Below are 24,845 nucleotides of genomic sequence, written 5' to 3' on the forward strand. Positions count from 1 at the left end.
GAGTACTGCATACAGGTTTGGAGGCCTCATTTTAGGAAGGATGTAGAGTTGCTAGAACAAGTACAGAGAAGGGCAACAATATTGGTGAGAGGAACAAAGGGATGCTCTTACCAAGAAATGCTTAAATTCTGTAAGTTGAAGCATCTGGAGACTAGGCACCTGCGAGGTGATCTCACTGAGGTGTACAAGGCCATGAATGGTTTTAGCAGGCTTAATGCTGTGGGATACTTCTGCTTGCTCACATTAAGAACCTGAGGGGGCCTTGATTCAAATTGAGGAAAGACAATTGTAGAATAGATGTGCAGAAATTTGCCTTTAGCCAGCAGGTCATTGATTGTTGGAGCAGACTTCCATCTGTTGTGGAAGTTGATAGCTTAAAGAAATTTAAGGCTGAACTAGATTAACATTTGGAGTGACCAGATGGGTGAAATGGGAAAGGTTTTTTTTGGCTGATGCTAATGCTGTCAAATTTATTTGCATCATTTGTTAATGAATCACAGCAGTTTATCATATTGTCAAATGTCCCTGGTAACTCTGGATAACTTTGAGCAGATCACATGGTCTTGTACTGGCGACACATCTTTCAAGTTTATCATATTGTTCAGACAGGATATCTTCCTTGTTGTTCTGTTATTCACCAATGTATTTTTTATCAAATAACTGAGTGGCATATTTGCTCATCTGCTTTGTAAAATTTCAACTTTGACTCAATGCTCAAAAATAATGGAAAACTGATGTTAAGACTGACAGTAGAAACTGCAGTAGAAAAAGAACAAGAGTAAGTTCAGGAGCACAGGTTTTGAGAACAATTGGAGAAATACCATCAGGACCTGGAGCTTTCTTAGCATCAAGATTTGTCAAAATCCTTCTGACACCCTTTTGATGGAAGACCACAGAAGGCATTGAATGCAGCACGTTGGGAATGCTGGGAGGTGTTTTACCAAGATCATTAATTCAAACGTTGGAAGAAAAATGGAATGCTAGCAGGTCAGCTTTATCCTTGGTCGAAGTGACAACAGAACCATCTGGTTTGGACAGAGGTGGGAGCAGAGATGGGCAAAAGTTGCGGCCAATAGCTTTGGCAAGAGACCAGAATGCTCAACTTAGGGCAAGAAGGAAGTTTTCTACTCTTAGCCTGTTCAAACTCTAACTGATTAATAACTGCTTTACAATTGGTGCAAGCTTTGGTGTAGGCAGAAAATGAAACTGAAAAATTAGAAACAAGCCAATTATGGTATGCAACGTTCTTCTCCTGAACAGCCTTTGCTAGAAGTGGATTAGTTCAGATTACTGGTTTGATCTGATATCCTCTGTTGTGAAAACTGCTAAACGAGATCCTGCCCAATTAGCATGTGATATCATCAGAGGAAGTTATCCCTCTGGCACTTTCTGATAGTGCAATGGTTATAATCATTCCTTTCACATCAGATGGGACAGTTTGAATCCCATCAATAACATGAATTTTCATGGGCTTTTTTGTATAGTGTGACTGAGTAGTCAGTACAACTGAGGGTTTTTTTTTCCACCTTCAAGAAATTTTTGGCAAGCAACAAAAATCCAAAGAATACATGCAATTAGTGAAAATATACTGATGCCTGGTAGCCTTAGTTGCTTTGGCACTTAATCCCTCCATCTCTTCCATCATGCAGTATGATTGACATCTTTTGAGGATATGATGGACATTATGGCAAGATCCAATATTCCTTACATTTCAAGGGCACAGCTCTAAAATGGTGTGTGTGTGCAGGCCAGTCGCTAGATAGTTCACTGGATCGAACCTAGTGGTAACCCTCTAGGTGACTTCTAGATCAGGTACTGTATCTCAGTCTCAAACTGCCAGATAGTGACTGGAGGAAGTTTGAGTAGTGTGTATGCAGGTGCATTTTCGAGGCCACATTATAGTCAAGGAGATGGGTATACTCTTGCCATGTGTACCTCATATCCAAAAATTTTATTACTGTTGTAAACATGTAATCATCAAACTAATAGAATAATCTTATCTGGAAAAAAATCTAAACCTCCCACACTTCCTGATCCATATCTAAAATATATGTGGTCTCAGTTCTAATCTCAACAATGTCCATTTCCACTTAAAGTCTGTCAAACCTCATGTACTTTTTTTGACAGAATCCTAGTTATTGGTTGATTCAACAACTGCTCATCTCAGTTTTCTGAATTATTCACTGTGTGATTCCTTTTGCTGCAAAGGTGCATATGTCCATTCTGCTATTCCATGTCAGAAAATTAGTAATCTGGAATCTCCACTGGTTTAAAATCTCTTCTACCAGATTCTGTCAAATTCATCTGCTGCCTCTATCATCCTTACAACTCCACCAATCACTTGGAACTCTTTCACTTCTACTCTTTGACACTTGACTTTCTTCAGTCCAACTTTGTTAACAATGAGGTAACTTTCCTTGGTGATTTTAATGATAACAACTCCAGCTGGCTTCTGTTTTCTAGTTGCAGAGGCCCAGTTGGTTGAGATGAGGCTTTTGCAATTACTGATGACCTTGCATATCATTCCTTTACCTACCAGAATACCAGACAATCCTAACGACAAAGCCAACACACTTGATCGTCCTCTAACAAACAACCCTTCTAAGTACACTGTGAGATGAGTGGTCCTCTAGGCACCACAGATCACAACTTTGTAATGGTCTCTTCTCCAATAGAGCCTTTCTCTCAAGGCTTGTTTTGGTTTGGTTTTGGGTTTACTGGTGCAACAGTAACCTAGGCTAGAATGGCTCTCAAGGCCATACCCAACCTTGTGCTGTTTGGCATTATAAGAATGCAAAATGGGATGATCTGCAAGATTTATTTTCTTCATTTCCTTGGTTAGATTACTGTTTCAAATCTTCTGATATTTGCTCAGATCTTGTCAGTGAACTTATTCTTGTAGGGATGAAATACTTCATTTTATACTGAAATCTCATCCTTTATCTAACTTGGTCTTCCAATGAATGTGCTAAGGCTGTTCAAGAGAAGAATGTTGCCTATTGTAACTGGCTTGTTTCCAAGTCTCCAGGTTCATTTTCTGCCTACACCAAAGCTCACAACAATTGTAATGCAGTTATTAATCAGTCCAAACTAGATTTCCAACAGGGTAAGATTAGAAAACTTGCTTCTTGTCCAAATGGTAGTTAAGTATTTTGCTCCCTTGCCAAAGCTATTGGCTGTAACTTTTGCCCACCTCTGTCAAAACCAAATGGTTCTATTGCCACTTCAGTTAAAGATAAAGCTGACCTATTAGAGCCCTACTTTTCTTCCAACTCATGTATTGATGATCTTGGTAAACTACCTCTCACCATTCCACTGAATGCCTCTCCTGTGGTCTTCCATCAAGAGGATGTCAGAAGAATTTTGAACAATCTGGATACCAAGGTACCAGGTCCTAATGGAATTTCTCCACTTGTTCTCAAAACCTGTGCTCTTGAGCTTACTCCTGTTCTATGTCTCCTTTTTACAGGACTATCTTGTCCTGTTCTGTGTTTGTGGCCAGAAGAATTTAAACTGCTTAGAAAATGCAATGGTCTTAATTCTAAAAAGAGAAAAAAACTTGCCTTGGCAATAGTTGCACTACTTTCAAACAAATAGCCTCACCCAAAGAGTAACTGAATATTTGTTTAAAACATGTTAAAATATATAAGAGATTATCATAGCTTCATAGGATGTCTTCTACACCATATTCTCCAAATAATATTGATTAAAAATAGCTAAAAACAACTTATAATTAAATGTGTTTCTCGCTCTTCACTCATGGAAGGACTGACACCCCTGGCATCACAGCTGAAAGTCCCAACCCGACCCCAGACATATCAAACCCCCCACAAAACTCAGAGTGACTGAAGATATACTATGGCATAAAAGTAAATTTTAAAAGATAAAATTTTGATAAAAACGTACCGATTAAATAAGACAAATATACGTGAATTTCTTCCCTTTAGTGGATATAATTTTTCAATTCTTGCCTTGATCACAGGTAGGAACAAACTGATGATACAGCTATAACAGCATGTTTCAGGACTAACTGGTCCTCATTACAATGCAAGTGGTCTCTAGTGATATATACATATAAATATACATGGGCAAAGCAGTTGTTTGATATGAGATTTCATGCAGTATATGAAATCAGGTTTCAAAGGTTGCAACATAGCTAAAGCAGCTGCTAGTAGTATAATATCAGGACAGCTCCTGCTGTGAGAATTCAGACCATTGCATTATCCACGCATTTTAAATCCTGCTGGTTGCAGAAACAGATGGAAGAACAAAAGTCATAAATGTTTACAGATGTGTAAATAAGTTCAGTTGTTTGTGCTTAATATTTATTGAAATGTGATTTTTAGAAGCTGTGAACCACTAGGTATGCCCTTCCAAAACCCAGGAAATTTTAGATCTGGCACATCTCAGTCCTTGAGGACTGAGATGTGCCAGATGCTGGATTTTAAATTTTATTGTACATGTACATATATTTTAAATGAAGTGTTTTTATTTTTTAGTGCATATTACTTCTTTTTTTTTTTTTTTTATTTGATAAAATGGCTGAATCAAATTTACTGAAATTGCACATGTACCCCATATTAAGCAACAACTTGTCTTAAGCACTGCATTTGTCAGTCTCTTGAGATGATACAGGTTTCACATAAATTTTCTGAAAGTTCTAAGTGATTATAGTTTTCTTCTATAGTTACAGATTGGCACCACATCCAAGTTGTCAATGGTATTCCCTATTATTAACTTCAGAAGGATTTTATTTTCTAGAATCTGAAATAATGGCTTCCTTTGTTTCAAAAAAATGCAACAAATCCATAGTTATGAAAATTTTATAACTCAATGTTTAGAAAAATTCCACGTATATACATTAGCATTGAATAAATATATATACATAATTTACAAAATACAAATCTGTTTAAAAAACAGGCAATGGTTCATAATTGGTGGGCTGCTATCACCTAGGGGTTACTGCTGTTGGTTATTGGTACAATAGCTGCTTTGGCCATAATACACTTCCCATGGTTTGTTCTCTACAGTCTGTAGCATCTTATTGTGGTTCACTCAAGAAATGTTGTTTTAAAATTTGGTGGGTGATCACCTAGGGAATTTTGAAGAATATGCTTGGGGTAGGTCACAACATACTAAAATAAATTAAAATCACAGGGAATATAAAAAAAACTCTGTTTGAACTAAAAAAAAAATCAGTCAACAGAATTAGAAGGTTTTAACCCTTTCAGCAGTAGGTTTATACATGGGTGGGCTCTGTGGAGCCAGTTTTTTCATAGAATTTTGAAATTTTGTTAAAATAAAATCATAGTACATATGTTTTAATATATTAATTCGTTCTTATTTTTACTTTATTGCCCAACACTAGAGTAAAATTATTGTAAAAAATCATGCCAGAATTTAAAAAAAAAAAAAAAAAAATTATAAATAAAATCCATCATTACTTTTTTGATGAAACAATATCCTCTACATCTATTTATGAATTGTTCGATTCAGTTCTATCAAATTCTGAATCTACTGCAATCTTATAAATTGTGTCTATAATTAGTTGGAAACACAGATAACAGATGTAATTCATTTACTGAAAGAATTATTTAAAGTGTCCTTTGGAAACTTTAAAAGTATGCACTCCCAAAAACCCACACATGAAAATGTAGTTTTATATACGTACCGCTGAAAAGGTAAAGGAGTGGGAGATAGCACTCCTATTACACAAAAATTGAAACTTTTCTGGCTCAATGAAAACAAATACCAAACTAGTTTTATAATCAAGCTTTCAATTTCTGTTGCTTCGATACCCTTACTGATGGCTTTTTCAGAAGACCTTGGGTTAACTCAATAATCTTATGAATATCTAATGATTCACCTAAAAAAAAAAAAATAGCAATCAGAAAATCTTAGTGAATGAACTGACGAAACATATTTTAGATTTCAGAAAAATTTTTAAAATTTTTATCACTGAACTTTTCTAGCATTAAGCATGGCAGAAGCTATAAGACAATAGCAATAAAAATCCTAAACTGAGAACAACCTTGCCCTTCTGCATGTTTAGCAGCTGACAGACCCATGACTACAATAAATAAATGCATTGGTTTGCTGGTTGCCACACATTTCGGGTAATGTAGTCTTCAATTTACAAGATATTACAATGATCTAACACAGGGGTTCTCAAACTGTGGGTTATGACTTCATGGGAGTCATGAGCAACTTAGAAAGGAAAGGAGGAATAATTTTTTTTTAAATTTTGCCTTAGGCATGGCATCCAGCTCAGACTCTTCAATATTACTAAGCTTATGAATCAGTTTTCCACCTACTCACTTTCTTAGTAGAAGCACAAGGATTCTACAACCACCAGCAATATTGTATTCTTTAAATTATTATTTATATTACAGAACATTGTTTTGAAATTAACTTTTTTATACTACCTTATTTATCTTACAAAATATTTAAATTTATCTCTGTTAAAATCAAATGTTAAAAATTTGTTAATGTCAATAATGTTTTGTAATTTACCTAGTTTAAAACAATCATAGAAATCAAAAGTAAATAATACATTTATTACTTACTTTTGTTAATGTTTACTGATCTAATAAGTACACATTAACTTCTCTATTTTTATGTTTAACTTCTTATAAAATAAGCTATACAGCAGACCCTCAACTCCTAGAACCTAACTGGCTCCTGAGCAATGGTCGTAAGTTGAACCCTATAATCCCATAGATGTACGTTATGTTATTATTTCAAGTTCCATTCCTGGAAGCACATTTCAAATTGTAAAATACTGTGGCTAGTGGCATTCACTTTTGCAGGTACATGGTAGACCGATAAACATGATCAGCATGTATGCCTTTTGCAATCAATGTCGATTGGCCGTGCCACCTGATGGTGTGCCTGTGAAAGAGAACGCCATGAGCTACTGCAGTATTTTACAATATGAAATATGCTTTTACTAAAATGCCAATTTTCAACATTAAAATACTGTACGTGAAATGGCTATGAGTAATAGAGTATGTATCTCAATACTCTTCACTTCCATTATATCTGTAAATTTTCATTAGTTTTCAGATATTTTTTACTATTTGAAATAAGAATCTGATAAAAAAAAAAAAAAGAAAAGAAAGAAAGAAATGTGAATAGACTAGTTTCCTTTACTTTAATTCCCATCATGTTACTTCCTTTTCAACAAATGTAATAAATAGTTGTGATAAACAGCAGCTCTTCTTGAATTTTTCTGAGCACGCAAAGGCTCTAGAAAGTACACCGAGTAGCCAGAAATCATGGGATACCTACCTAGTAACAGGTGGGCCTTTCACCTGGATAAGGGCAGCGAGGCATTGCATCCACTAGTTTACAAAAACGTTCCACAGGTATTTCCATCCCTGCTGCTTGCTGCACCGCTGTCCATTATTCCATTGCATTCCTGGGTGAAGGATCCAAAGCTCAAATGGACCTTTCCACAGCATTCCAAAGCTGCTCCACAGGGTTCATGTCCAGTGAACAATGGGGAGGCCATTCCATGGTGGTAAAATCTGTGGAATGCTCTTCAAATGTTCTAGTCACTATGGTTCTGTGTGGAGTTGCATTGTACTGCCCTGCTGGAAGAGTCCATTGCCCTGTGGGTGCATGATGACCACGAAGGGATGCAGATGGTCTGCAAGGATGGACGTGTAACCTGGACTGTTCTGACATGTATCTAGACATACCTGAGGTCCAAACATGTGCCAGTTGAACACGCCCCAGACCATTACCAACCATCCACCTGCTCAAACAGTTCCTTGTTGACATGATGGGTGCATAGCTTTGTGCAGTTTTTGCCAGATATGCATCCGCCCATCCGCTCTCGAAATAACTGGATACAGGACTTATCAGACCAGGAGACCGATCTCCAATCATCCAAAGCCGATGTTCTTTTGCCCAGTTAAGGCATAGAGTCCTGTGCTGTGTTGGGACTCTGGTGGGCTGGCGGCTCCCATAACCTATTGCAGCTAATGATCACCTGATGGTCTTGGTGGAGACATTTCTGGCACCTCCCTCATCGAAGTCGGTGGTGATTTGTGCCACTGTCACTCTCTGGTTGACTGAAACAATGTGAGACAGATGTCAATGGCCACGTTCATAACCACCTTTCTCTGTCCACAGCGCTATCCACGATGAGATGTTATTCCGGAAATGGCATATTCCCAATACACTCTTGATACTGTTGAACGGGGATAGTGCAATTTCTGTACCGCCTCCACGATAGAGTGAACCATGCGTCGGGCACCAACTATCATCCCTCTTTCAAAGTCAGTTAACTGATGATGTTTATCCATACTGACATTGAATTACCATCTACACGAATGCAGTGTACTCATATATCTGCCAAGCGGTGGGTTCATCCATTATTGGGAGGGTGAGAGCATCACGTTGCCCAGGAACCAGGTATCCCATGAATTCTGTCCTTTCAGTGTGGTTGCCAACATTAACTTTGAATTGGTTATTACTGTAATGGTGGGTGATAGTCCTAATAAGATTTCCATTTATCCCTGTTTGTTCCAGTGCTTAAAAATGTTCCAGTGTATCCTGTATTAAACAGCTTAATACAGGGTACTGTCATAAAGTTTTTCAAGGTCAACAAAGGCAAAGCAGATCAGCTTTCTGTTGTTCTATATGTTCTCTAAAATCTGACAAATGACAAAGATATTTTTCACACATGGCTCTCCAGCAGTGAAGCCACATCATTCCCCCAGTGTTTTATACTCTCTTTTTCACAATCAATTATTCCCACTATTCTTATCACTGAATTTAATATGATAATTCCCCTGAAATATCTGCATCTTTTTTTACTTTCTGTTTTGAAGATCAATGTTATATAAATTCCATTAATTCTGCCAGAATATTTTTCCATTAAATATTTCTTGTATCAGCTCTGTACATAATTTTTTTATGATTTCTTTGCCAAACTTTAGTAGTTCCATCAGTATTACCAGTCACATCTGGTAGGGAGCATCATCTTGTGGATTGAATTCTGGTCTTTCTTCTTTTAACTCTTTCATAATAAGTAGCACACTGTTCTATCCCTATATACTATATGCTTATATTTCCTTTTTTTCATACTTCTTTACTGTGTTTGAAACCTATTGTACTATCAATCCTCTTGCAAGCTAATTCTAATCCTTCATTTTCATTTTCTAGTACTTTCCTTTTGCTTTATTTATCCGCTTATATTCTTTCCAATCATTTAAATCTTGGTAGTTATCTATTTTTGATGTGCCATTTTCTTCTCTTTTAGAGAAGAAAATGGCACATCAAAAGAGAAGAAAATGTGCCATTTTCTTCTCTTTTAGAGAAGAAAATGGCACATCAAAAATCCCGACTATATATGAATGGTACTACTGTCTTGATCTCCTCATCCCTCCAAAAGGTTGTCCTTTGTTTGAATTCTTCCATTCCCAACACTTCTATAGCCACTTCATGAATGCATTTCTTCAGAAATAGCTATTTTTCATCATTGTTCTCTTTTCCTTTTCATTAAGTTTACTTTCCAGTCTTTGTTCAGAATCCTAATACCCTCCTGGTCTAATAGGTATAGTTTGTACCTGGAGTAGTTGAAAACTGAAACCAATTACTTTCAGTAATTGGTTTCAGTTTTCATGTATTGAAGATTTTTAAATCACATTCACCACATAAGTCTATGATTTGACATCATAGACCTATGATTATCACTTCTCATTTTTTTTTACCATACCTTAGGTCTCTTCCTCCTCCTTTCCACACTAAAGGATAAATCTTAAATAAAAATGCAAGTGCTTAGCAAAAACATTTTCAAAGTAAATGTTTTTTCAACTACTGTTTGATGTATCATTGGAGACCAACTAACATTATTTACTATATATGAATGTCAGTAATTTGGAGAGTTCATATGAATTCAAACTTTTCCAAATGAATTCTATTCACACACAGGAAATAATCTGGTAAAGGAAATTAAAGTAAAAAAGTTAAAAGGATAAAAAATTAAATCTGTCATGTAATCTGAGTTCTCTAATTAATCCAATATAAGATGATGATGATATTTACCTGATGGTATACCATATCCTCGTTTTAAACCATAGGGATTTGAAGGTGTTTTACAATCCATGTTCACTTCCTTTCGTAATACTGTATCAACATCAACTGAACTAAAGAAAGCAACTGACTGTAAAAAGAAACAAAAGAAAATTAGAAAAAATAAAGAAACCAATAAATAACTGAAATTTACTTATATTTTAAAAAAATTACTATTAATTTATAATAAAACTAAACTGGTACATACTTTAATTTAATTTTTAATAGTCATAGTGATTGTTCAGGCATTTGCCCCAGAAAGTTCATCCCTGGTACAAAGTTTTGCCAGACATAGTGTGCATAGTGTTAGGGTCAGGTGCCACCTGTGGTTTCCCACATCTGCGCCGTATGTACAATGTGAAGAAATACAGTATTATGGTAAATGGCAGGAAAGTTTGTGTGTTGAATGTGTTGGGTTGTTGTGTGTCCTGGAATTTGGCCTGGTGGGGGCCACACGTTGCCCACACACATTGCTAGGAGGTAGCCAGGCTGCCCATTATTTTCTGGCTTGTCTCCACCAGGGCTGCTGGAGCTTCCTGGACAGACTAAAAAAAAAAAAAGGTAGAGCCGGGGGAGTACAGAATGTATGCAAGAGGGGAGGGTATAGCTAGAAATATGGAGGATGTAGGCAAAGCATCCTCCAGGTTATCAATGAAGTTTGTGTGTTGAATGTGTTGGGTTGTTGTGTGTCCTGGAATTTGGCCTGGTGGGGGCCACACGTTGCCCACACACATTGCTAGGAGGTAGCCAGGCTGCCCATTATTTTCTGGCTTGTCTCCACCAGGGCTGCTGGAGCTTCCTGGACAGACTAAAAAAAAAAAAAAGGTAGAGCCGGGGGAGTACAGAATGTATGCAAGAGGGGAGGGTATAGCTAGAAATATGGAGGATGTAGGCAAAGCATCCTCCAGGTTATCAATGGAGTCATCAAGCAAAAGGGGAACCCAGGGAGGATAAAAGCTGCATGTAAGTCGCCACTGGTGAATCAGGTGGCCAGAGGGCTAATTAATCCTATCCACGGTTTTGCCGGACAACAATTTTTCAGATTATTCCATCTGCCTCTCCAAGTTAGTATGGATGTTCAATTTAGAAGGATTTAATCAATAAAGCTATGTTACCAAGTTCAATATGGCTATACACTATTCTTCAAGATTTTGATATTCCCAGGTTTATTTTTTATCATGGATGCCAACAAACAGCACTTCAGTTTCATATCTTAGATTTGTCCATTTGCCAAATTTTATAATCTGGTTTTCATTTTTCATTGGAAATTTTGCATTTTTCACTTGAATACATATATTTTTAACAAGATAGCCAATTTTTTTATTATTATTAGCCATATGGTGCAAGGAAGCCTGAGGCTTATGCTGCAGCGGCCAAAAAAAAAAAAAAAATTCCCTATTACCCTGAGAGAGAGAGAGAGAGAGAGAGAGAGAGAGAGAGAGAGAGAGAGAGAGAGAGAGAGAGAGAGAGAGAGAGAGAGAGAGAGTTTGTTATTTGGTTTTTAGGAGCATTAGCAACTAAGGCCATATTGCTCTGGGATATGCGGTGGTCATTCCCTGACCTTTCCGCATCCTCCGTATTTGGTGGTGACGGGTTCGAACTCCGGTCTAATCAAGAAGCGTGTGCTACGCACTGCTGCTCCTTCCCACCTGGCTACGGAGGCGCCGAGAGAGAGAGAGAGAGAGAGAGAGAGAGAGAGAGAGAGAGAGAGAAGTAGAAAGGAATCACTAAGAAAGAGAAGAGAAGAGAAGAATGATGATATCCAGCTCAGGACCCTGGGTGTGCCAAGCCCATACTCACCAGATGTGAGCTCCTGGGCACAAAAGTTTCTGAAAAGGCAATCATATTTGCCATGTAACTTTATTTTATTGATTGTTTTAATAAAAATAACAAAAAAATAATATTTTTTGCAACCAAATAATGTCAGTGCACAATGCAGTGTATTGCAAGAACTTCAGGACATACTTCCTTTAGGTGGGCTATAAAACCTCTCTCCAAACATGGAGGTAGCACCATCAGTGGCCCAGGATACCAAATTTTCAAATGGTACTTGTTTTTCATCAACCCATGTTTTTACAGCAGCAAAAATGGATGCTCCAGTACAATCAGTTTCTATAAATTTTACAAACTACATCTCTTCTTGTATTTTATAATCATCTTCAAAATAACGAACGTATGCCATTGGAAGGGCCTTATTGTCAGTAACTGGAATTCATCAATCTGAACAGAAAATTTTCTCATTTTTAGTTTGTCAATTAGCTGCTCTTCAATGTTAACTGATATTTCATTGATTAGTCTTCGAATTGAATTGTTGCTCAATAGCAATGCTTTTAAAATACTGAAAGGATTTTGATGCATTACTGTTGAAAGTAGTCTCTAATGTGGTTCGTATAAAGTCTCAACAACTGTATGAGCCTACCAGTTTTTGCAATGATTTCTGCAATTTTATAAGATGCAATCATTCCATCATTTGTTTGTGTGTTCTTCTTAAATACGTAAGTAACAGTGTTACATTGCTCAAAATTCTGTTTTAAATTTTTATAATATTTGATATGTTGATCAACTTTATCAGGATGTTTCCTTTTTTAAGTTATCTAAAAGTCTTGATGATCTTACAGCCTCATTTGAAAATAACTATTACACATAAGACACATGGGCTGTCTTGAGTGAATATCTATTTCTTCAATATGTCACAAGGACAATGTTACCATTCTATTTAACCATATTCCAATCATGTTACATTTAATTTTCAACTCTGTCTCCTGAGTTTTATAAACATCCTTGCACTGTTTCAGATGGGTGCACTAAAACTTTCTTAGCTCCCCCCCTTCCCCCCAATTACAACTAGCACAACATATCTCATTTCAAATTTAATAATTTCATATTTTTTTTTTTTTTTGTTGTTGTAAACTTCCTAAAATGATTATTTTCACGACAAAATCTACAGTAGCAGCTGGCTCCATTTAAAAGTGAAAAGGTTGTCTGTCTACTAGGCTCATAACAATCTTACACAAATTTTATCAAGAATCATGTCATTTGTGCTGCTTTTCAAATCTCAGATCTAATGGTTAAGACTGACATAATTTAAAGATCAAACCACTCTGGTGATTTTTCAAAGGTGTGACTAATTAACACATACCTATTCACCTTACAAGCACCATTCCAACTCTTCTTCACCTATCAAAAATGCTAATCTTTTCATTCATGTTTTCTCAGCTTTCTCCTTGAATTGTGATTCTGTTTCAGGCCACTATTCTCAGTTCACAGTTGATATTAAATATTAGTTCAATTCATTTTAATTTAATCCCAATGATATTTTAACTGTACAATGAGAAAATAAACACTGCTCTTGTACAAGTCCTTCAAGGCCAGGGTTTTTTATTTATTTCTTTATCATTTCTGTTATTTCTTTATCATTTATGTTAATGTCAAATCCTAATACTCTATGGATCATATTATTTAAAAAATGCTCAGATTTTACTGCCAATTCTAACTATTTTATTCAATTTTTGCCTTTCTTCTGGAGCATATTCCAGTATTTTCAAAACACCCCATTTTCAAAATTAGTGGAAATAAATCTGATCTTTGTAGTTACGAATCCATCTTGGTCATTTCTACCCATCTTTGCTACCTTCGAAAATTTGAGTGCTCATCTGCTTACCCACCCACGTACTGTATTTCAGTTTGCTTTTCTGTCCCATAGATCAATATGCTCCAATTTTTTCTCATTGTTACATTTTATTCAAGTAAATCTAGAAAAGGGTAATCAAGTAAATTATCTATTCTTAGAAGTAACTAAAGCTCTTGACTAAGTTCATCCTGAAATTCTTCTTTTTAAATTACTGATCTATACAATGTTATCCTACCTTTACGTGACTCTACAATTTAGTTATCAAATAATTGGTTAACATATCTATTGTTTCACCATGGATTTAACCTAAACTTTATCCCCCCCTTGCTGAATGCCTCAGGATTCTCTATACTTATAATACAATTCAATCAACTCACTCACAACAGCACTGCAAACTTTTGATATGAAATGGCATCTATTTACCATGATTTTAGAATCAATAACCTTATATATTTTATCATCAATGCTTATATTCAACCTTCTAGTGCTGGCCTACAATCCAGTGCTACTACAATGATTGGCCTTTATCAGCATGGTACCTTCGCACTTTGCAATGTGGTGTTGCCATAGTTTGGTTGAGCCACGAAACACAATAAATAAATAAAAATGTCTGGAATGCTCAGAACTCTTTGAACTTGAATAACTCAAAGGCTAAACAAGCTTTTGACCCAATTCTTTTTTGCAATACGTTTAATTTATCAGTAAAACTAAGAAAAAAAAAAAAAATGCAAAAAATTTTCCGACTGATAATCCCGACAATTGATTTAGTCCCAGTGAAACTAACTTGCCATTTGCTTTGAAAAGAAGACAATTTCTTAGCTTGATTGATTGATTGATTTGGTAGTTATTGGCGCATCGGCTTCTGTGGCCATATTGCACCTCCCAAGGTTTTTGCAGTACTTTGATCCAAGCCCGAGGCGGGAATCGAACCCGCGACCTTTGGGTTGCCGGGCAGGTACTTTACCCACCAATTTCTTAGCTTTTGTCATCACAATCAATAAATCTCAGGGTCAGACTTTCAACGAAATTGGTGTTCATGCTCCTGGACAACTTTACTTATCAGTTTCCAGGTCCAGATAACTTTTTGTAATAATTTAAATTTTTTTTTAAGGAAGATATAGTCTTACATTTAAAAAAATTATCAAATTGCATTTTTACCTGAGTCCATCTGACTGACACCTCAGCATGTAGCAAGGGAGCCAAAGGAGAAGTTTTTTAATTACTTCGATATTCATCTTCACTTCTCTGAAACAGTTTTGGTGAAATCCGAGCCAATTTTCAAAATTTCTGTTACTTTTTTTCCCAACCGATTTTCAAAATTTCTGTTATTTCATTTTTTAATTTTATAAAAATAAAAAATTCCAGGATAATCTGCTTTTCAAAGACATTGCTGACAAGCTCAACAGTGAAAGAAACAACATAGAGCTTGGCAGAGTGATGAAAAGCAGCTTAAATAAGAAGAAAAACAGCAAAAGGCGAAGGATTGCAAGGCAGGAAGAAATAGATAGACAACATGAGTGTGACAGATTAACTGGTGAATCAAATTAGATTTTAGCATAATGCTTTGCACTTGCTCATGCATGGCTTTCAGCACTAGACTTCAACATAATGCTGAAAGTCATGCATGAGCAAGAGTAAATCATATATCAGTGCAATAAGAAGTATCCATAGTTGACAACAATTATCAAATTGCATTTTTAGTTATTTTATTACCAAAGTCTGTCCCACTGACACCTTAACTAGCAGCAAAGGAGGTGAGGAAGAGGATTTTTTTAATTACTTTGATATTAATCTTTACTTCTCTGAAACAGTTTTGGCAAATTTTCCACAGGTATTCTGGTAACCTAAAAAACCACTCCCATTAAAGTCATTGCATAAATGTAAATTTTTTTTTAAAAAATAAATTTAAAGAAAAAAATATAAAGAAATGAGACTCATTACCTGAGGAAGATCATATATACCCAATTTGAAAGCAAACATAGACCGAGTCAGGAGATTAGTTATTTGAAGAGCAAGACAAGCATAATAGCGGTCTTCACTTTTCACTAGATATCGAACTTCATCATGAATGCTTATAGAGAAGCGCCCAGATATGCCACAATCTTCCATTAACCATCTCATGCAAACAAGCATTAAATGTAGATAATCTACTGCAGAACTCTGAACCACCCAGTTCACACGGCTTGTCATAAACTGAAAAATATCAAAATACTTTATAAGACACATACAATCTGAGTGAATGTATACCTGCCAACTTTTATTATAAATCTATCTTCCAGCCAAAATACACCACAAAAGCATTCTGGATCATTTCTGCCATATTAAAAATAAGTAATTAATGTGTACCATTCAATGGTAGGAAAATCATGCATGTCATTATGAAATGCAATAAATCATATTTTAAAATTATTTTCTCATTTGTATGTTTAAAAAGTACTTATTATTTATTTTTACATTTAAAATTTTTATTTCATACATTTCCTGCTAATTACATAGGTCCCCATGGACTGGAGGTGTACAAATGCATCCCCAATTCACAAAGGGGGTTCAAAAGGTGACACAAGTAACTATAGACCTGTTAGTTTAACTTGTGTTCTGGGGAAAATAATGCAGTCACTGGTTAAAGAAGCATTGTAGGATCATCTAGACCAGTGGTTCCCAATCTTGTTTTGCTCGTGGCCCACTTCTGAGTTTCATTCACCTCTGTGGCCACACCCCTCACATTGTTTAATTATAATAAATGTAATATTTATATTAAATATGTACTTTATCAACTGCACTTTTTATTTAAAACACATATTATTTGTTTATAATATAAGTAATATTAATATTAACTACAATCTTTATTAACTACAATCTTTATTTATAAGAGAATTTTTACTCATATAACATTTTGTTTATTCACAATATGCAATTATGTTAACGGCTAACAAAAATATTATGATAATATTATCGTCCCTTAGTTTGTGAGATTCTTGGGGATCTCACTAATTTATTTTTTTATATTAGTAATAATTTTATTATAGAACTGAACTTTTTGTGGCCCACTTAACAGTGTCCATGGCTCCCAATTTTATGACTTTTACCTGTGGCCCCTCAAGAAATATGGCATGGCCCACTTGGGGGCCATATGGCCCCCACTGATCTAGACAAGACTGCAGTAGTAGTTAAGACACAGCATGGATTTGATAAAGGGAGGTCTTATCTGACCAATTTGATTGGATACTATGATGTGGTAACAAAGGAACTGGATGCAAAAAATAATTTTGATATCATATATTTGGATTTCAGAAAAGCTTTTGATACTGTTGCACATGGAAGACTGCTGTACAAATTGGAGCAGTATGGCATTAAGGGCAAGTTGCTACAATGGATAAAGGGATGGTTGAGTGGGAGACGACAGCGAGTGGCAATCAATGGACATTGCTCTTCGTGGACTAATGTTATTAGTGGAGTTCCCCAGGGTTCGGTGCTGAGCCCATTGTTGTTTTGTGTATTCATCAATGATATTGATGAAGGTATATCAGGCTTAACATCCAAGTTTGCAGATGATAAAAGATTGGTAGGGTTGTTAACAACAGTAAGGACAGTATATTACTGCAAATGGATCTAGATGCTGACGGGGTACTTCCGCTTGCTCAGACTGAGAACCTGAGGGGGCATAGATTCAAATTGAGGAAAGACAATTGTAGAAAAGATGTGCAGAAATTTGCCTTTAGCCAGCGTGTAGTTGATTGCTGGACCAGACTTCCATCTGTTGTGGAAGTTAATAGCAGATGGGTGAAATGGGATGGTTTTTTTTTGGCTGATGCTGTATAAGCTTGCTTCCCTGCATCATATGCCTCAACTAATGCTAATGATAGATATGTTGGGCAAATGGGCTGAGAAGTGGCAACTGAAGTTTAACATTCACAAATGCAAAGTACTGCATATAGGTAGCAGTAACCCAAGAGAAAGATACAAACTGTGCAGTACTACACTCAAGGAAATGGAGAATGAAAAAGACATGCGGGGGGGGGGTAATTGTGCAGTAAGGTATGAAGTTTGCTGAGTAGTGCAGATGGGCTGCCAGAGGAGGTCATGGAGTCTTGTCAATGATATATAGGAATTTTGCTAGCAGGGACAAGGTGATTATCCCGTTGTACAAGGCAAGGGTCAGGCCACACCTTGAATACTGTGTACAGGTCTAGAGGCCTCATTTTAGGAAGGATGTAGAGTTGCTAGAAAGAGTACAAAGGGCAATGAGATTGGTGAGGGTAATAAAGGGGTGCTTGTGCCAAGATAAGCTTAAGTAGAAAAAAACTGCAGCACCTGGAGGCTAGGCACATGCGAAGTGATCTCATTGAGGTGTATAAGGCTTTGAACAGGTTGAGCAAGCTCAATGCTAATGGGATTCTTCCTCTTGCTCAGATTAAGAACCTGAGGTGGCATAGATTCAAATTGAGCAAAGACAGTTGTAAAATAGATGTGCGGAAATTTGCCTTTAGCCAATTGGTAGGTGATTGCAGGAACAGGCTTCCACCTCTTGTTGTGGAAGTTGATAGCTTAAATAAATTTAAGGCTGAGCTGGACAAGCATTTGGAGTGAATAGATGGGTGAAATGGGAGGGTTTTTTTTTTTTTGGGGCTGATGCTGCATAAGCTTGCTTTCTTGCATTGTATGCCTCAACTAATGCTAACAGTACTGTATTTGTTACTGAAAATTTTGCATTCTGCAACTGTTTTTCGTTAGGGAAAAAAAAAATACAAAATAAAAATGCCAAAATAATTAAATCTATTTACAGAAAGAAACATTGAAATTAAAAGAATCTGATATCAATATGTAATCTCTGTACAGCCACTTCCTGACTTACGTAAGGGTTGTGTTCCATGGAACTCTCGAATTTTATGTAAGTTGGAATTTCCCTAAATGCTTATGCAGCACTTGCAAATTTGATTGAATTTAATTGAAGCAAAAAAGAAATGTTTGATGAACATATAAATAGAATTATTCATTCAATTTTTTCATCTCATGTGCAGGAAAAAATCACAAAAATGTACAAAACTATAAAATTACAAAAAGAGAGAGGAGACAGGCATAATGTCAGCAAATTTTACCTTTCAAGCATCGCTGCCAGAATTAACTTTCTAGCTGATAAGCATGCCGCTGTGGAAGTTGAGGGCTGTGGAGATTGTGAGAAGGATTTTTTTCCCAATACACCAAAAATTTCTCTCCAGCTGCAGAATCGGCACTGGCAACTTCACCACATACTTTAATGTTTTGGAAACCAGCGTGATGCTTGAACCTATTAAACCACCTGTTGCTTGCCACAAACTTGGCATGGGGGTCGCCATACTTATCCTTAATATCTTCATAAAGACTTCTTGCTTTTGCTTGAATTGCCATTGGACTCGAGGGCACTTCAGTCCAATTGCCATTCAAGCTTTTCCATCTTCGATATAGCGCCTGAATGCTTTTGTGATCACTGTTGACCTTAAATTGATCCTTTAACATGTTCTTTTATATGCGCACTGTACTTTAAAATAGTATTCACTGTTGAAGAAGCAGAGAGACCTAATTCCATGCAATAGATGACAAACTTTGTCCTGCTTTGTACTTCTTAATCATCTTCATTTCTAAATCAATTTTGTTTCGTTTCCTAGCACTGCCAGCACTTGCATTTTACATTGGTCCCTTTCCCTTCACCATTGTAATAAGTAAATAGGAATGAAGAGAAGATTCTGAAAATTTATTTATGTTTTTTATATGATTGAAGATTTCAGTGAAGGGGAACTCATTTCACCATAATACCGTAACGTAAAAACACACAGAATTACAGTTATCGGTATTATTGCAAATGCAGTGAGATTGAGTTTACTACCCATTTATAACAGACTGTGTTAACAGAAAAGACCAATAAACCAGAAAGTGCAAATTGTTTTTATTGTTTTATGATAGTGACCTCCAGAAAAATATCACAAAGGCATTCAAAAGTGATTAGCATTAGCATTACCATTAGTAGAGGCATTTGATGCAAGAAAGCAAGCTTATGCAGCATCAGCCAAAAAAAAAATAAAGTAAAATAAATAAATAAAAAATAACCACTTCCACTTCACCCCTCTGTTCTTTCGAAATACCTGTCCAGCTGAGCCTTAAACTTATTTAGGCTATCAACTTCCACAACAAGGGATGGAAGTCTGTTCCACCTACCAACCACCCGCTGGCTAAAGGCAAATTTCCGCACATCTATCCTACATCTGTCTTTCCTCAATTTGAAATTATGCCCTCTCAGGTGGTTATTCTGAGCAAGAGGAAGAATCCCATCAGCATTGGGCATGCTCAAACCATTCAAGGCTTTGTACACCTCTATCAGATCACCTCGCTGGTGCCTAGTCTCCAGACACTGTAATTCGCAAAACTTAAGCCTTTCTTCGTAAGAGCACCCCTTTGTTCCATTCACTAATCTTGTTGCCCTTCTCTGTACTTGTTCCAGCAGCTCTACATCCTTCTTGAAATGAGGCCTCCAGGCCTGTATACAGTACTCTAGGTGTGGCCTGCCAAATTGCCTTATACAAGGGAATAATCACCTCCTTATCCCTGCTAGAAAAATTCCTATATATAATTGACAATACACCATGAGCTACTCGTGCAGCCCGTCTGCATTGCTCAGAGAACTTCATATCTGCCTGCACAACCACCCCCAGGTCCCTTTCATTCTCTACCACTGTCAGTGTAGTACCACAGAGTTGATACATTGCTCTGGGGTTGCTGTTTCCCATATGTAGTACTTTACATTTGTCAATGTTAAACTTCATTTGCCACCTCTCAGCCCATCTGCTCAACCTTTCCAGATCTTGTTGCAGCAGCATAGTGTCAGTAGTGCCCTTAACAACCCTGCCAACCTTTGTATCATCTGAAAACTTGGACATTAAGCTTGATATACCATCATCAATATCATTTATAAATACAGAAAACAATAAAGGACCCAATACTGAACCCTGAGGGACTCCACTAATAACATTAGTCCACAATGAGCAGTGTCCATTGATTACCACTCTCTGTCTTCTCCCCCTCAACCACCCCTTTATCCATAGCAGCAATTTGCCTCCAATGTCACACTGCTCCAATTTGTGCAGCAGTCTTCCATGTGCAACAGTATCAAAAGCCTTTCTAAGATCCAAGTATATAATATCAAAGTTATTCCCTGCATCCAGTTCTTTTGTGACTGCATCATAGTATCCAATCAAATTGGTCAGGAAAGACTTCCCCTTAACAAAACCATGCTGTGTCTGAGCTATAACTGAAGTCTTGTCTAGATGATCCTGTAGTGCTTCTTTAACCAGTGCCTCCATTAATTTTCCGGGAACAGAAGTTAAACTCACAGGTCTATAATTACTTGTGTCAGCCTTTGATCCTCCTTTGTGAATTGGGGTCACATTTGCACATCTCCAGTCCATGGGTACCTCCCCTGAGTCCAAGGAAGCTCTCATAATTATGGCTAAGGGTTTGCTTACTTCCTTTGCTGCCTCCTTTAATATAACTGGATAGATCCCATCCACCCCAGGTGCCTTTCTTGTGTTTATCTTCAACAATTTCTCCTCCACTTTACTCTCAGTTATTACAAGATTCTCTAGCTTACTGCCAGAGTTGAATACACCTCTGGTATTCCCCTCGCTGAATAACTCCTCATGTGTGAATGTCGATTCAAAATATTCATTTAGTTTGTTAGCTACCTGAGCAGGATCATCAACAGTTGACCCATCGATATCAAGTGGACCAATCTGATTCATCTCCTTCCTTCTAGAGTTTCATAAGTAAAGAACTCTTTGCTGTTTTTCTTCGCATCCCTTGCCAAGGATTTCTCGTAATCTGCCTTCGCCTGCCTAACCTCCTTTGTAACTTGGTTACAGATCAACTTGTATCTATTATAGGCTTCTGTGTCACGTGTTAATTTGTATGTATCCCATGCATTTTTCTTCTCTGCCATATGCCTCATTAGTTCATCTGACATCCATTTAGGCCTAAACCTTGAACAATATTTCTTAGTTGGTATGTAAAGCCTAGTTCCAAGATAAGTTCTTTGAATGCTTCCCATTTTGAACTTGCTGTTGGTAACATCATCAGTTGATCCCACTGTATAGAATTTAAATACTGTCTCAGTCCATCGTAGTCACCTTTACGAAAGCAATACCCCTTCCCTTTACCCCTAATGGTAGTTACCTCTTTGAGTAGTAAATCCCACTTCAGAACACTGTGATCACTGCCACCTAGTGGTTCATTTATCTGCAGATTCTTAATGCATGAAGAATCACTACTGATAATCAAATCAAGAGTATTACCCCCTCTAGTTGCCTCCCGAACATGCTGATGTAGAAAACAATCATCCAATAAATCCACAAAAGCCTTGCTAGTGTGTGAGTGACCAGCCCCCAAATTCCAGTCAATATCTGGGAAATTAAAATCCCCCATTATAAGACTCTCTGATTTACTGGCCCACTCTATTTCTCTGTACAGTTTCTTATTATACTCATCAGAGTCATTAGGCCTATAGCACACTCCTACTCTCAATTTTGATCTCCCAATGCTTATGTCACACCAAACTGACTCGACACTGCACTGTCCAGCGATGTCGACTGGCTTCACTTCCTTGGATTTTATGTGTTTCTTAACTAATAGCATAACCCCTCCTCCCTTCCTATCCTGTCTATCCTTTCTGTAGACATTGTACTTCCCAAATTCCAGTTCTGCATTCCTTATATCTGTGTGACACCACGTCTCTGAAATCCCAATAATAACTGCCTTTGATGTTTTGAGCAATACCTCAAATTCATCAAATTTATTTACTAAACTCCTAGCATTGGTGTACACGCAAGTATACATGCACCTGTTCTTCCTCTTAGCCACCCTAACACAACCCATGTGTTTACTTGTACCCCCATGATTCCCAGCAGTCTCTGAATATTCTGCATCTTATTTTCCAGGCCTGCTGCTCATTCCAATAGAAGCAGTGCAAGAATAACTTTCTCCTCTGCCAGCGGCTGCTGTTAATCTATTAGTCCTTGTATCCCCCCAATCTAGCAGTTTTCCGACCCACCTAACACTGCCTCGATAGCATCAGCAAACATTCTTGCACCCTTTCTATTTCTGATTCTTATAATGGAACATATGATAATGATGAAAGTGTAGTGCAATCCATTATAAAAATGACCTTTTAGATAGATATATGGCGAAAATTTCAACTTCAGAGGTCTTGGAATGAATTACCAAAAAAAAAAAAAAACCACGTGTTGTTGGGTTCACATTACAATATTTTCGCGATACCTCCATTTATTTCTATGGGATGCAAAATACTTTTCCACGATTGCTGGCAGATGCAAACTTTTTTAAGTTTGCATCTGCCAGCAAAAACTTCCGTAAAGTCGAATTTCCCTAAGTCGGGGAGTGGCTGTAATCTATAAACATGTAATATAACCAACACAATCTATGAGTGTGCAGATTAAAGTAATGTATACCTATCAGTTCCCCATGACATGGATGAGACTGATCGAAGTACATTCAAATGCTTTAGTCAGTCAAATAGTTCTTAAATGAGTGATGAGCTTGGAAATTTAGCTTGTTTGTTAGTTATTTGGTTTTTAGGAGCATTAGCAACTAAGGCCATATTGCTCCGGGAATATGCGGTGATCATTCCCTGATCTTTCCGCATCCCCGTATTTGGTGGTGACGGGATCGAACCCCGGTCTAATCAAGAAGCGTGCGTTACACACTGCTGCTTCTTCCCACCTGGCTACGGAGGCGCCATGGAAATTTAGCATGCTGTCTACTGCAATCAAAGCTCTACATAACAACCCTCCAGGGGAATGAGAAAAAGGTTGCTATATTGGAAGGACATTATACTGATTGTTCCTAAAATCTCCAACAAAACAAGTAAAGGCTTGAATATTTAATGTAATTCTACTAATACAATGTAGTATAATCTTACTGATAATATATATATTACAGTATTAAATTAATAGAGGAAGAAGCATGCAAAACTGCAGGATGTTGATTTTGCATAATTTTTGCTTTCAAGACAGCACCATTTTAATAGCCTTCTTCGGTAGTTTTTCATAAAAAACTGGATTACACTTTGATCAAGTGGCTGAAGAACTAATGTCACATTTGGTGGTAGGTACTTGACAGTGATTGCACATAGGTCATTTACTTGACAATGAGGAGTGGAGTTATCCACAAATAGCAAATTTTTTCTATTCTTCTCACTCATCCTGCAATCAAAGTCACCGATCCATTCTTCATAGATTTGTGATGTCATCCATGACTTTTGGTTTGCTCAATACATAGTTGGTAATGTCTTCAAACCTTTAAAGCATTGAGGCCTTCTGGACTTTTCCAACGATTAAAGGAGGAGGAAGCTTCTCTGTGTGACAGTCATGTTTGCTGCTAGTAAAATAGTAATCCTTTGTCTGGCCTTTTTTTCCAACACTACATTTCTCGCCTTTAAATGTAAGTGTTTTATCCAGTAGCAATTTAAAAAAGAGTCCAGTTTCATCAGCATTGAATATGTCATTGTAGTCGTATGTCAGCAAAACATTTTTTAAATGATTTTCCTTCAATTTCTTTGTAGGGTCTCTGTCCACGGCTGCACTTTCACCACACACTCTTTTGAAAGATAGGCCACAACGAGTCAAATTTCTGGAACGATCCATCTGAACTTTTAAATTCTTCAATATCCATTTGATGGGCAAACAATTCAGCCTTAGCTTTTAAAAGGTTACCGCCTAAAGGAACTTTTTTTGCACGCTTCATCATTAGCCATTTCAAAATTACCGTTTCAAGATCCAGATACTTCGCCTTTCGTGCTCAAATTCTACCCTGCGCAGCAGCAGATTTCTCTAAATTTTCAATCTTTTTCTGATCTTTCAGGATAATGAACAGAGTACACTAAGGAATGCGTAACTATTTGGTAATGTCAGTCAGAATGCACACCATTATTTACAGCTTGCAAAATCCTAATTTTCTGCAATTAGCAAAGCTATCCGCTTTCTTGGAGCCATACCAATAAACATACACTGTAACTGACTTCTGGTCGATGTACATTTGATTACCGCACTGTGAGAAAAGAGTATGGGAAATTTTAAAAAATGATTTCTCA

At 36.9% G+C, this 24,845-nt stretch overlaps 1 protein-coding gene across 1 annotated transcript in view; it reads right to left on the reverse strand.

The window, feature by feature from the left end:
* Positions 1–5,768: 5,768 nt before the first annotated feature.
* Positions 5,769–24,845, reverse strand: part of PolG1 (DNA polymerase gamma, catalytic subunit tam) — a 117,551-nt gene continuing 98,474 nt past the window's right edge. The window contains exons 22-24 of the mRNA XM_090376447.1: positions 15,656–15,907; positions 10,057–10,174; positions 5,769–5,866 (exon numbers count right to left, since the gene is read on the reverse strand). Of these exons, the coding sequence (XP_090232573.1) occupies positions 5,769–5,866; positions 10,057–10,174; positions 15,656–15,907 (468 nt within the window). The remainder of the gene's footprint in view (positions 5,867–10,056; positions 10,175–15,655; positions 15,908–24,845) is intronic.

This window comes from Mastigoproctus giganteus, chromosome 6 (genome assembly GCF_048544385.1).
Source record: "Mastigoproctus giganteus isolate SK-2022 chromosome 6, ASM4854438v1, whole genome shotgun sequence".
Classification (NCBI taxonomy): Eukaryota; Metazoa; Arthropoda; class Arachnida; order Uropygi; family Thelyphonidae; genus Mastigoproctus; species Mastigoproctus giganteus.